The 14306-nt window shown below is 34.7% G+C and overlaps 1 protein-coding gene across 8 annotated transcripts in view; it reads right to left on the bottom strand.

Moving 5' to 3' along the window:
* Positions 1–1181: 1181 nt before the first annotated feature.
* The window catches only part of LOC135222787 (protein unc-79 homolog), an 841880-nt gene continuing 828755 nt past the window's right edge, over positions 1182–14306 (bottom strand). For 7 of the 8 annotated variants that reach the window (XM_064261060.1, XM_064261059.1, XM_064261062.1 and 4 more), the window contains one exon: positions 1182–5330. In XM_064261060.1, the coding sequence (XP_064117130.1) occupies positions 5151–5330 (180 nt within the window). In that variant the 3' untranslated portion in view covers positions 1182–5150. The remainder of the gene's footprint in view (positions 5331–14306) is intronic. The other variant, XR_010316338.1, reaches the window with a different exon arrangement.

Below are 14306 nucleotides of genomic sequence, written 5' to 3' on the forward strand. Positions count from 1 at the left end.
CCCCCCATTTCCTACCCGTACCTTCATCACTCACCCCACCCCCAAGTAGATACCCCCACCTTCCCTCAGCGGAACATAGGCTCCCTGATGGTTTTGAGTATCCCTTGCCCTCTGCCAGAACACAAACATGGCCACTTTGCTTGCTTGTGTTCTCCTCCACCGAAAACGTCGAATTCCCCCGTCATTGTTGGTTAGATAACTGCTTCTTCTTCATCAAAAGGACTAAAACTAGGAAAAGTCAATTTCCAAGGTGCGGGCCAGTTACTCAGAAATACCCTCGCATACTGTTGTGTGTTAATCATACTTAGATTCAAGTCAATTTGTACTAAAAACAGGACACTAAATCAAGCAAAGAAAAAAAATGGTAACGTACATATGTATGCGTGCACTCATTTGTATGCGTCACGAACTTCTTGGAGTTTTAGTTTTGTATTTTTATGTTTATGGTGACCATAGGTATGTTCACATCAATAAAAACGAATCACGAAACAACTGTTTTGTGATTTTGAGGGATTTTTCTTTAACATAAAGTATATTAGTTTACCTTCGTATGTCCTTCTGGTAGTAAGCTCAATCAGCTGATTCTGAGAACGAAAACATTACAAATGTCAAGACGATCAGTTATTTAAACATATTATGATGATAATAGATCAATATAATAATACAGTATAAAGCGATTCTGTAAGAGAAATAACATTTTAACATGTTCATATGTATGCACGCACTCATTTGTATGCGTTGTGAACTTCTTGGAGTTTTACTTTCATATTTGGTTTATGATACAGTAATTCATATAAGCATATATACAGTACTTAGAAAGAGAGATGGGTGAACTTAGGTATGGCTAGTGATTTTGAAGGATTTTACTTTTTAAGAAAAAAATACATTTTGATGAATTTTGCTGTGTTTACATTAACATTAATATTTGAAAATCACTAAGTATTTTTATAAAGGCATTTTAACACGAGCATATGGTAATTAGCGAATATTGCTCTACGAAAAAATCGGCGGAATGGGGGATTTTTAGCGATTTATTTGGATTTATGTTCCACAGAAAAATTCTTGACCAACTGAACCCGTCAATGCGGAACCGTGATATAGCAGAAGGGTCCAATGTAAACAAAATTGCTCTTTAGGAATATGGAAAAAAAATGTATGTTAATCAAACGAGGTTAGATCATATCAGTTTCTATAAATATCTTTATTAATAGTGTTCCATATTTATTACACTCATAATTTTGTTAAAATCTATATAATATACTCTGTAATAATATAAATTATTTTGTTTATATATCTGACTCTTATTTTGCATCAAAATATCATATATCTTTAGTTCTGACAGAAGCAAACCTACATCATACAAGCTTGAGTCTCCCATCATTTGTCTAGTAAATAAACTTAATTTTCCATGACATGAATATACACATGAGGTTTCTGGTTTTGATATCAGGACAAAATGTACTTACCTGATAAATAGAAACTTGAAAAAATGATCGACCTCTCTAAATACTGACATTGTACCGTTACAAGTCTTGCAATAAAATTTTGTTTCCAAAACAAAACAGCAGAAATATAATTTTCATAACATCATTAAATTCAATTCATTCCTAAAGAAATTCAAACTGCTAACAAGTATGGTGCTTATATACTATTATCTACAGATATTTTAATTGGTGATAAAATAAGGGTTTTCTACATCATATATTCAGACTGTCAAAGACAAAACCAGTAATTCTATAACCTGTGAGAAAATAGGTTTATTTCAGAAGTATTTCGTATAATTCAAGCAAATATCAACATTTTGTTGCGCTAAAAATGTAGGCTGTTTACAGTACCTTGGGTTGTCTCCCGATTAACAAATATCTGGTCCCTTGCCAATGAGATTCTCAATTTCTGTACAATTGACTTTTCTGATCCTCTTCCACGTAGATGGATCTTTAGCTTCCTTTGCTACTGAAAAGGCGACTCTGCCACCCCATTGCTTCTAACTCTCTGACATTCTTCATTTAAGCCTATTGCTTGCCAAGAATGCCTACAAAGTTTGTGATTGTCTTGTATCTTTAAAAATTAGCCATCTGTTTCTGACTGCAGTTCTGTGGCTTGGAATTGTTTTCTTAATTGGTAAAGCCTGTACGTAGTTTTTGGAGAGGCATTGCTTTCATATTTTGAGTGGGTTCATTGATAAACTCCCTCCTAAACAGGACTGAATCAAAAGCAATTGGCTAAGTCAGCCTTGCATTATCTTGCAATTCTCATTTTCTCCACTACATTGTGGCTTCTCTTTTTTACAGGTACATTAATCACTTGTTTCACTGAAGTCAGTAGGAGGGTTCTTCATCCTGTCAAGTACCCTCGTAAGACCCGTCAAGCAACCTCTTCAAGTATAGTATATTCTTTGGAGGGCAGTAAGTCTCAGGTTACACTGTTCAGTGACTTTTACCTTCAGTCAAGTGAACTTTGGAATCCTCTCTTTCTGCTTTTGTTTTTCCTGACTCATAACTTACAGACAAGTTTACTGCTTCCTGCATGGTTAAACCTCACCCATCCTTTCTTTTGTTCAGTCTTTAGCAATAATAATTAAACCAATCTATGATTCAGTTCAGTTGGCGATTATAAATACCAACTGTTTATATAATTCAAAAGTGAGTTTTATAATCTTTTAATTCTTTAATTTCATAATTCCCACATATAAAAGAAGTAATTGGTTAGTTTATGAAATTTGGATGTAAACCCAACCAGTGGGGCATTTAACCATTCAACGCTGAAGACTGTACAAAGATGATGAAGTGGTTATACAGCAAGATTGAGGTAAACGGAAATGATGGTAAAGTAGATGCTAAAGGGATGCTGTAAGCACCCTTTAATAATGCTCACAGTGCACCTCACGGCACTATCCCACTACAAGGAAGGATAAAGATATAAAGAAAATGTTGTTCTAAGAGATTAAGAATAATATATCATATACCAAGGCCTGACAAATACACACTAAAGGTGAGCACTTACACAGAAAATACATTATAAATGTAAAATGGTTATAACCAACAATGTTAATTTACCATAAACATTTGAAAAAAAAATATCCAAAGCTTTGTGAATCCCGGTCCTTAATTCAGTCACTGCACTTTTTTAGTGTTGTTTACAGTTCTGTTTTGTACATTTTTGTATCTTAATCTTCTTCAGTAGCCTAGTGGTTCTTCACAATCATTTTATCTTAATCAATTACTGTACCATATACTGTACTTTTGACTGTCTTTGGCTTGTACAGTTCTTTGTTTGTCTGTCATATAGTATTCAAACGGTCTCTGCAACACATTAAGAAGGTTCACGACATCATCACCATCACTGGGTGATGGTTAAAAGGATTCTTCTTATCCTCTCTACTCTAACTAAATAGTACACTGTTTCTCTGCAGTAAGTATTGTATTGCAGTATAAGTTACCTTTACCAGATATCATTAGTTTGGGTACCTATTACAGCACAATTTCTTTAAAAGTAATACAGTATTCAGAAGCAGCCTCAATATTAAAAGACTCGGCTTATCAACAAACTATCTTATTATTTTTATTCAAGTTTACTGTCCTTAATAATAATAAATACAGCAAGTTCCACATTGAAACATTTAATGTAATAAAAAATTTGACATAAGACATGTTCAAAATGAGTAATGATTTTAATTCTGAGAGCATGTCATATAAATGGAACATATATTTTTCCTCTGCCTGACATACTTTCAATTCCTAATTTACTTTTCACCAGTATAGTCTTTCAGTAATATACTGTACAAAGCTGAACACGTAATTCATGTCTATCGCAGTCGCTATAAACTGAATTCGCCCAGAAGCCATGGCTTGCCTCCATAATTAAGGTAGCTGACTGGCTCATACACAATGTTTACGTCCCTATCCTCCAAGCTGTGGGTCATACCTTGTGATCTTAAATTTAAGCGACTTTACAGCATTCTGGTACCTGTTTAGAGACAATGTTTAACATATTAAGTATGTATCTCAAGAGGTCAAAGTCAAGGACAATACTGCTATCAAATGATGCTTGTTTCTAACTTTCTTGGTTTTAGTAACGAATATAGTACACTAAACAAATAACACCGAACATAGCACAATTGGCAGTAATCTGTGGTTTGTATGGCATACATACTCCAAAATTAGGTAAATGTCTGTATTTTGATTGGGGGTATAATTCTAAAGATAACTGCTACTCAATGGATGGCAATATCAGTCATCTCAATATATTGCTACCTGGCAAAAACCAAGAAAATCTTCTTTTACCCTATACCAATGAGCATTAACGAAATAGGTAGATCCAATTTTAAATGCAATATTATGATATCCTATGTAAAGCTCAAGTTATTGAAAGCTCATTATCCGAAATTCGATGCAAATGACCAAGTACATTCTACAAATAAAGAAAATTCATATTATTAGCAGCAACAGAAGTCTAGATATAGTAGCACTGTGAAAAGGAAAAAACGAGTAGCCTGTGATGCAAGGCCATTATCAACTAATCAGTCCATCAATTTAGCTCCTCCCCTGATAATATCAACTTGCTTATACATATTGTCTAAATATACTTGTATCAGTTACTTTATAAAACATACCTAATACAAATCACATATTATAGCTGATTGTACTTCACATTTATAGCCAATTTTTACTAAAAATACATTAAGAAATAATCCATAGGCTTCACTGAATAATGTCATGGACTCCAATTGTTTCAGATTTATGTTAAATATCTTTATCATCTGCGAACACAGTGTGCATTAAATTAATAGTGAAAAAAGCATTGCATGAGATAAGCTTCTACCTTACCTAACAAAAAGTCTTGAATTTTAGGCTACTTCGCTGTGGTTCATACAGCAACAGCTTGAGTATGTGAATTCGAAATGTGACCTACCATTATTAGTACAGAAATTTTTTTGAAACAACTAGTAACTAAATCTCCATTGTACTCGTGTTAATTCCTGCATTTATGCATTTCCTTTCTCTGTGACATGTAAGTACATCTGATGCTTTATTGGGAATGTTGTACTTAGCATGCATGACAATGCATAAATCAGAATACTCACTTCTAAAACTTACGAAAGTCGTGTAATAATATTTACTGCACAAGATCATCTGCCGATGATTTCCTTATTAAACCGAGTAAAACTGAGTTGCAGCTGAAGATTGTAGCTCAATCTGTCCCATTTTGAACTGCAATCTGTGCAGCCAACGAAGAAGGTTATGCATTGAAGAGGATGATGGGGAATCGGGCTCTGTGGGCGGAGCAGCATTCTGGCAGGCTTGCAGTCTCACTGCCAACTGACCAGGCAGCTGGAAAAGAAAATAAGGCATTCAGATGGTTGGGTGAATGAAAATAGTTCTGAAATTTTTAGTTTAAGGGAAGAGATAATATGAAGTTATGAATGCAAAGCAATTGTGACAAGCGAGTTGGATAAAAAAGGGAGTAAATACGTAGAATGTGAAGGAAAATGGAAACCAAGAAGAGTAAGTCAAAATTAATATGTAAGAAAATGGAAACCAAGAAGAATAAGACAAAATGTATTTGTATAGGTAATTGGGAGTAAATGTAACGCAATGGTAGGAAGAACGATAGATTACGTAACGAAGAAAGGTAGCAGTGTGTGTAAAATATTTGAAAGGCAACTGGAGCATCAATGAAAGCCTTCATTGGCAGGACTGTGGAAGCCAGGGTTGCAGTTTGTTTAGCAAACTCCGTCATAGAAAAGGAAGTGCGCGGTAACTACAGAGGAATTGAAAAAACCAGTATTGACACAGTGTTGACAAAAATTGTTGGCATATAAAGCATAAGAAGTACGGGAAGGGTGAGAACTGTGTGAGTTTTAAATATTTCACTGCAGATAAAATGTTTTGAGGTTGTCTTACCGTATGATAATATAAAGTGTATAATTAGATGTTAGGGGGAGATGGAGACCTAAAGAGAACTGGATTATGAAACAATAGTCCACAGGAAAGGACTTCAAATTCAGGAAGGATGAAAGTATGCAAGATAGTGTGCATTGCTAAATCATGATATAGCTAGTTTTATAGTAGTTTTCTGCTCATTCATCCACAACTCAACTGTTCAAAATGTGAAAGTGGCAATGGCCCATGTATTGTGTCTGGGAGACACCTCTATTAACTCTATGCAGATTTAGCCTTTCGCAAGTCGTTTCTGTCCTTTGCATGTTATTTTAAAGCTGTATTATTTCATAATACAGTATGTTAGAAAAAGCAGAAACACAAACGCAAAATATCGATGTTGTGGTTAAGGTTGTATTTTACCTTTATTAAAAGTCATTAAAAATAGAAATAAAGATATATTACTTGTTTTGTACAGTAATAGGTACACTAAGATAAATTTCTTATCCATTTACAGGCAATTTACTACTATCTGTCTCCAAAAAGAGTTCAGTCAAGTCGTCCAGGCAAAAAAAAAAAAAATTACGTTACAGAAAGATGTTATACGGCAGTTAAAAAATATAATAAATATTTGGCAACAAAGCACAATTGAATTAAGAAAAAAACATTCATTGGCGCCTGATAACGTCAAGTGTACTGTAACAATTTATGACTAATGCATATATTATATCTTGCACCACCTTACATACTTTTCGAACACCTCTATACTTCTTGCCTTGGTACCTACATAGTCATATGCTTTATCTTGGTCAATACATTCTAAGTACTTTCTCTCCAAACTTCTCCATAGTTTGTCTAAAAGCAGACATAGCATCCACTGTACCCCTCCCTTGCATGAACCCGAACCATTCCTTGCTTATTGTGGTTTCTCTACTTATCCTTTCTTAAGTGATTTTTTCATAGATATTCATTGCATAGGATATGTTTTATCCCCCAGTAATTACAAAAGTCTTGTATGTCGCCCTTTCATATATATATATATATATATATATATATATATATATATATATATATATATATACTATACTATATATATCTATATATATAGAGTATATATATATATATATATATATATATATATATATATATATATAATATATATATATATATATATATATATATATAGTCATACAGCCTGAGGAAGGTATGAAAGGAGTTGACCAAGCCAGTTTCGTGTATTTTTCACACCCCTCTGGATGAAATGATACAAAATGAATCATTATTTGTTACAAAGACACCTCTGTGGCAGCAGTACATAAACAGAAAAACTGGCGTGCTACTATTTAAAAAACAATAATTGTCTAAAAATATTGTTTACACGTAGTTCATCCAGTTTGTACATCCCGGGATGCTGTTGATCAAATCACCACGATTTTTCTTTATTATACATGACTCACCAATGTTTCTTTCGTGATGTCTTTACAGAACATGATCTCTTCAGCTTCTTTCCAATTCATGGTGTGGTTACACTCATTCATATGTTTAAACAAAGTGCTTGCATTATTCCCAGTTCTGACATATTTATGTTGCTTAAATCTTATTTCAAGATCCTTTCCACTTTCTCCCACGTACTCTTTATTACACTGATTGCAAGAGATTTCATTTATGCAACCACTCTCCTATGGAAGGGAATTCCTGATTAACATGTTCTTAAGTACATGGTTCTTAGAAATGACATTAAATGGTCACAACAGCCCAGTGATGGCCATAAACTGGTTACAGTATGGTAAAAAGGAAGGTTTGTCACATTAAAATCATTCTTACGACCATCTTCATAAAAAGTTTTTCTTGCTTAACAGAAAGCTCTGTCAATAAAATCACAAGGGTACCCAAGTGTTGACTTGTTGCAATGTCTCGGACCTTCTGAAGTTCGGGTGACGGAATAAAAATGTACATATATGGAATCTACATTTGTAGACTTATAGTATACAGAAAATCTAAAATTTCTATCATTCCTCACAATTAAAACATTTAAGAACGCAAACTTATTGTTTACTTCAGTTTCCAATGTGCCTTTTATAGAAGTTACTAGGGCATCTAATGCTTTTATGAAACTCTCATTTTTGTCAACTGGCCAAGTTCAAAATATATGATCAACGTACCTAACCCACAAGATACCTTTAGGAAGTATCCTTGAAAATACTTACTTTTAAAGAACTCCATATAAAGGTTACTAAGTAATGGATATTACGGATTGCCCATTGCCATGCCAATTTTTTTTTCATAATACTTTACTCCAAACAGAAATGTACAACTTCGAACACACAATTCTATAAGCTTAATCATAGAGGGCCTGTCCAATGAGAAAGTGTATTTTCCAATTCTTCCTTCATAAATTCAAGTAGTTCATCTACAAAAGGACACACCTGATATGTTTCCAATCTTGGAGTCAACTCGTTAACAAGCCAATCGATAGTTTTATAAGTACAAGAGCCTACAGAACAGAACTTCCTTAGGAGTGTTGATAACTTCATATAAATATGGAAGAGTTGGATTTATAGTAATTAAATTTTGCATTAATTCCTTCAGGTATTTTAGAATACTCTTGATGTTTTTGTTTAAATAAGCATTAACATTATCTAAAGGACTGTTTCTTATTTCTGTGAAGGTTTCCTGATCTGAGATTAATTTCAACATTTTGTTATCATAGTCAACCTTGCTCATGATGACCAACGTTTTGGATTTATCAGCTCTAGTAATATGTTCAATCTTCATCTTTTTACAGTTTTTATATGCTTTTAAGAACCTTACAGGAATATTCATGGGTGAATCAAAGCTGGCGATCCCATACGCAATACCCTTACATATACTGATTTCTTCTGATGTAATGCTACCATACTTTTCACGCGTATAAAACGCATTCCCAATTTAACGCCAATCTGCATTCATTTTAATGGAAAAATTTATTCCATATCCTAAGGCTACAGCGATGGTGCTGTCCAAAGGTATATTAATTTGCTGAATTAATCTGTTTAGTTTAAATTGGTGTATTCTGCTCTTCTTTGTAATTCTACTTGTAATTCATTATGACAAAAGTCAAATACAATATTGATCCAGTCGTTTGGAATTACATTCAGTATTGTTCTTTTCTGTATTCTGAGTTCCTAAAAGCTGCCTTTAATTCTATTTTCGCCAATTCGGATGAGTCGATGGTACTCTTCGAAGGGTGTAGTAGCATGGCGGTTTAGTCTCCTGTTCATAAGTGACTTTGGAATGACCTGTTCCTCCATTCAAGAGCGTAAGCTTGAAAAGTAAGGTAACATTACAGCATACGAAGCAGTACTGTATGTAAGGGTATAATGTACTGGATCGCCAGCTTTGATTCACTCGCGATAAAGATTTACATAGTACTAGAGCTGGTAAATCCAAGACGTTGGTCATCATGAACAAGGTCAACTATGATAACAAAATGTTAGAATTACTCTCAGATCAGGAAACCTTCACAGAAATAAGGTCAGAGATGTGTATTTCTGGTGATAGAAGTTCACTCTCGACGTGGTTCGGAAGTCTCGTAAAGCCGTTGGTTCCGTTGCAACCGCAACGTAAAAAATACCATACAAACAAACACAGAAATAAGAAACAGTCCTTTAGATAACGTTAATACTTATTTCAACAAAAACATCAAGAGTATTCTAAAATATCATAAGGAATTATTACAATTCATTTCTGTAATCCAACTCTTCCATATTTATATGGTATGGAGTCATAAAAAACTCATAAGGAAAATAATCTCTTAGACCCATTTTAAATTCTGTAGGCTCTTGTACTTATAAACTATTAAGGTGGCTTGTTAACGAGTAACTCCAATGCTTGGAAATGTATCAGGCACGATATAGTAATGACAAGGTAGTACCGCTCTAGCGACGAATTTGGGACTCATTTGCGCAATTGATTTGTGACGTCAAGCAAACCAGTCGAAGCGACAATTTACTGATGTAAACGTAGGGATAATTGCCTTTATTACACTTTGAAATGCGACTTAATAAATATCCCTACATAGATTTAAGCGGTGAATACGATTTTGGACATATGAACTATTGCAGTTCATGTGAATCCAAAATTTGAAGCGTAAATTACTAAATAACTGATAAAAAAAACGTGATACATAGGAGAGATACTATCTTTCAATGTTTTCAATCTTTTTGTCATTATTTCAGTGTTTGTAGAGAGAAAAAAATTATATTTAAGTTCAATGAATACTGGCTTTGTGTTCCGAAAGCGTGAGAGGACATCTTTTAAACTGTAAACAACACGTGTGACTGAAAACATGCCGTATAAGTGTTGCGCACCTAATTGCACAGGGAATTATGACAATGGCCCAAAAGTACATATCTTACGATTTCCTGACATCGAATCCTTAAAGATTCAAGACTTCGAAATGTAGAGGAAGGATTTTTCACCAAATGGAAACAGTCGGGTATGTAACTATTTCTATAAAAATGTATATGCGATTATATACTTATAAACTATTTTATATATATATATATATTATATATATATATATATATATATATATATATATATATATATATGCATACACATATGTGTATATATTATATATAATAAGCATATGTATATATTAAATAATATATATGTATATGTATATAAACACATATATAAGCGTGTGTATTATAAATAAGTATAAACTCGGCTTTCATGTTGCTATCACCAGTAATTGTGATCTACAGGTTTGAGAGCTGCATTTCCATCCTAGTGGGGGATATTATGAGTCATCATCATCATCCAGGTGCCATTTCCCCAAGGACGTCGGCAATTATGGCTTGCTATTCCTCTCTATTTCCGGCTCTCTGCAGCAACTGAGCTGCAGACATTCTTCCTCTAGTCATTCTCACCAATCCATCCATATATTTTTGTCTAGGTCTTCCTCTCGGTCTTCTTCCATTGATTTTACCAGTGAGAGAGAGATGCTCTAGTTCTTGTCTTCTCACTATGTGACCCACAACCGCATTTGTCTACCTCTCACTGAGGCGGAAAACTCTCTTTCAGCCCCTACTCTCTCTAATACTTCCTCATTAGTTTTCCTTTCTGTCCAAAACCACATTTCTGCAGCCTGTAATCTCTTCTCGTCTGCCTTACTCAAAGTCCAAGTTTCACAGTCCTACAACAATACAGACAAAACAAAACATTTCACAAACCTACTCCTTCGATTCATAGATATTTTCGAGTTGGTGACTAATTTCTTGATCTTACCAAATGCATCTTTTGCCATGGATATTCTCTTCTTGATCTCTTTTTCGCATTTTCCATAACTTTTGACAGTGTATCCTAAATAATCAAAACTATCGTTTTAACCTGTCCTTTGCAAAATTCGGGCCCTGGCCAAAACAAATTTTTTTTTTTTTTTTAAAGATGGCCACTCCTTTTTTTCAAAATGGCGTCGTTCATAAATGTTCTTATGACAAGTATAATCATATAACTAGACAAAACATTTTAATAAATCAAGAATTTCTCTACTCATACGTTTGTACAACAATTTGGCATGATAGCAAGTAACCCAAAAGGTCAATGAAAGCCACTTCCGGTTTCTAAATGGCTGCAAAATGGTAAAAAAAGGCCGTTTTATTGTTATGTTAACGAGAATTGCAAATTCTGGCTACAACCATTCCACTGCAAGTACAATTTAACCTTATTAGATAAAAAAATGCCACAGTAGACTGCTTTTGATCGATCCTGACATTTACATGAACATAATCCTGTACAAGAAAGACCAGAGCGATAAGCACTTGCAGTTACCAACACAGTTTGATTTTTTGCACCCACATTTCAACAGTTCCTGATATGATGCAGCAACAGAAGGGATCGATGTCCATTTGGGTTTCCATGTTTCACTGACTATATCTTTTACCCAACCCCAAATTTCAGGACTAGGCAGCTATTGATTTCGATTCAGAACTTGACCCCAAAGTCAGATGAAGGATGTTGAAAAATAGAAATCCCAGTTCCATGAAATGACGACTTCGCCGTTGTAGAACTTGGATCGTAGTCAGTGTTAACAACAGCACTGGTTGTGATAATACCTTTCCGCAAAAGAGAGGGCCACACCAAACCTTCCGACAAGAACCGATCAGCCATTGGCATTTGTGTAGATATTTCTAGCATTCACTGGTATGAAATGCATAAACCATGCGGGAACAAGGTATCAATTAGCTGCTTCTTTCTGGTTCTGCCATAAATGAGCAGCCCAATATAAATGCATATTAGAGTTTCACGTTCCACAGAATGTCGCTGTTGTTCAGCCCCTCTTGGGCACCTTTGCATGGTAGTTATACATAAGGAGCTGTGCAATGGCAGTATCTGATCTACACACATCATCCTCTAGTTGTGAATGTATATCAGGACCATGTTCAATCATTCTGACTAGTTCAAGTAGACATTTAGGAACACTAGTCAGTACATCTTCCGCTGCAAACGTGTCATTAAATTTTGATTTGTGTTCCTTCATGTGCGCTCTTACGAATTCAGCTGTTCTTGCCATATTGTGGGGATCATCATAATTGCATGCCAATGCTATTGCAGGACCGACATCCTTTTCGAAAAGAAGAAGGACATCCCTTCATTTAGCTTAAGCTTGTAGATCAGGAATCTTCCAACAGCATTTCTTTTAGGCGAGTACAATGAATAGAAAATGGCTCCTCATTCAACTGTTGTACCCGCTGTTCGGACATATTTACAAGATCTGCTAGTCTAAAAGCATTTGACTCTTCACTGTTTTGCACCGTTTCAAAAATGTAATTTACAAACTCGAACAGAGCAATATTTTCGGCAACAGTTACATTTTCTTGGTCACCGGACTTTTCTTCTTGATTTTTCTTGCAGTATCTTTCCTTATTATACAAGCTAACTAGACAACCAGGATGATATTTCATATCTTGTGCAATTACATCACCTGCACTAAGTTTACCTAGCAACCTTTTATCTTGCAGTGTCTGCACAACTCTTTAACCTTTCATTTCTTCTCATGGTCATTGCCTCTCTTAAAGATGACAACGGTGCCTCTTTGTCACACAGGAAACACGTGTAAACATTCTCGTGTGATGGTTTCTCGCTTGTCCGACGAGTAAATTTTGGAGATTCACAAGTTTCACTCCTCGATTCGGTCTTAGAATGATGTTTTTCTTCTGCACGTTTTAACTTAGTGTTGTTAAATTTGATTCAACAGCTTGGGTGATACTTAGCATCATTGTCTGTTAGAGTTTTCTCAATACCATTGCCGTCGTCTAGCGGTCTAAGGTCAAGTGAAATTTTGGAACATTTCTTGATAACATTTTGTACCCATCAACTGAGGATGTTAATGATTTATCTGTCTTCCTGACACAAACAACATTTAAGCTAATTAGTTTCCCAACTATCTGTTGAGACTGAAGATAGGCACATTCTTTTCGCCATGCTTAAATGAAAATCTAAGAATGCAAAATAATCTATACACAAAGGGACAGTACTATAAATACACAACTGGAACTTGTTTTACTAGACAATAATTGTTTATCATTAGAGCAGGCCGAGGGTTTATCCTTTTACCACCTGCAACTGCACTTTATTTGTATGGGATTCGACTGAGTTCGACGATGGCGTTCCTACACTCGGCCCGATCGTTCTCCATTGTAATTTAACTCCCGTGCAATCTGTACACCATCCGGAGGTAGTAAGCCCATTCCTACTTGGCTCGACTATTCCGCGTCAGCACACACTGTCAATTCAGGAACGACTCTATGGTTGTACAAAGGGACAAACCTTAAAGTATTTGGGAGGTTCATAATGAGCTTACAATGAACTCCATGACGATTATCAATAGAAAACGATTTATGAACACCAGTGTTACCGGTAGTGCGTGTAAATCGCTCTTATTTTTTTGCGCATACGCAAATACTATTTGATATTATTATGAAATTTGAATGTAGGGGCAACAAAAAGAAAATTATTATTCATCTGTTTTGTTAAAATACTAAAAAAAAAAGTCATGTTTAAGCGGTGAAAATTGTTTTTATTCTCATTTTTTGGGCATGCGCAGTACAAAACTATTTGAAACTAACTTATTAGTGATTATTGGACATTCTCGGAAGAAAGTACATTAATTAATTCACCAGTCTGATTCAAAAGAACGTTACCAGATAATTTGAAGTCGATATTTGAGATTTCTTCCATTCCAAAAACCGCCAAGAGTTTGAAAGTTTATAAAATAGTTTAGTGGGCCTTTGTGCAAAATTTCATGCTTGTATTGAGATTTGCACAATTACCTTGATTATCTGGGATGTTATCCTCCACAACTTTCAAGTAAGCTTAAACTTGATCATTATTGGCGGGTTGTGCATAAAGACCCGTCTCTTTGAATATCACATATTTCATTAT

This window comes from Macrobrachium nipponense, chromosome 8 (genome assembly GCF_015104395.2).
Source record: "Macrobrachium nipponense isolate FS-2020 chromosome 8, ASM1510439v2, whole genome shotgun sequence".
Lineage (NCBI taxonomy): Eukaryota > Metazoa > Arthropoda > Malacostraca > Decapoda > Palaemonidae > Macrobrachium > Macrobrachium nipponense.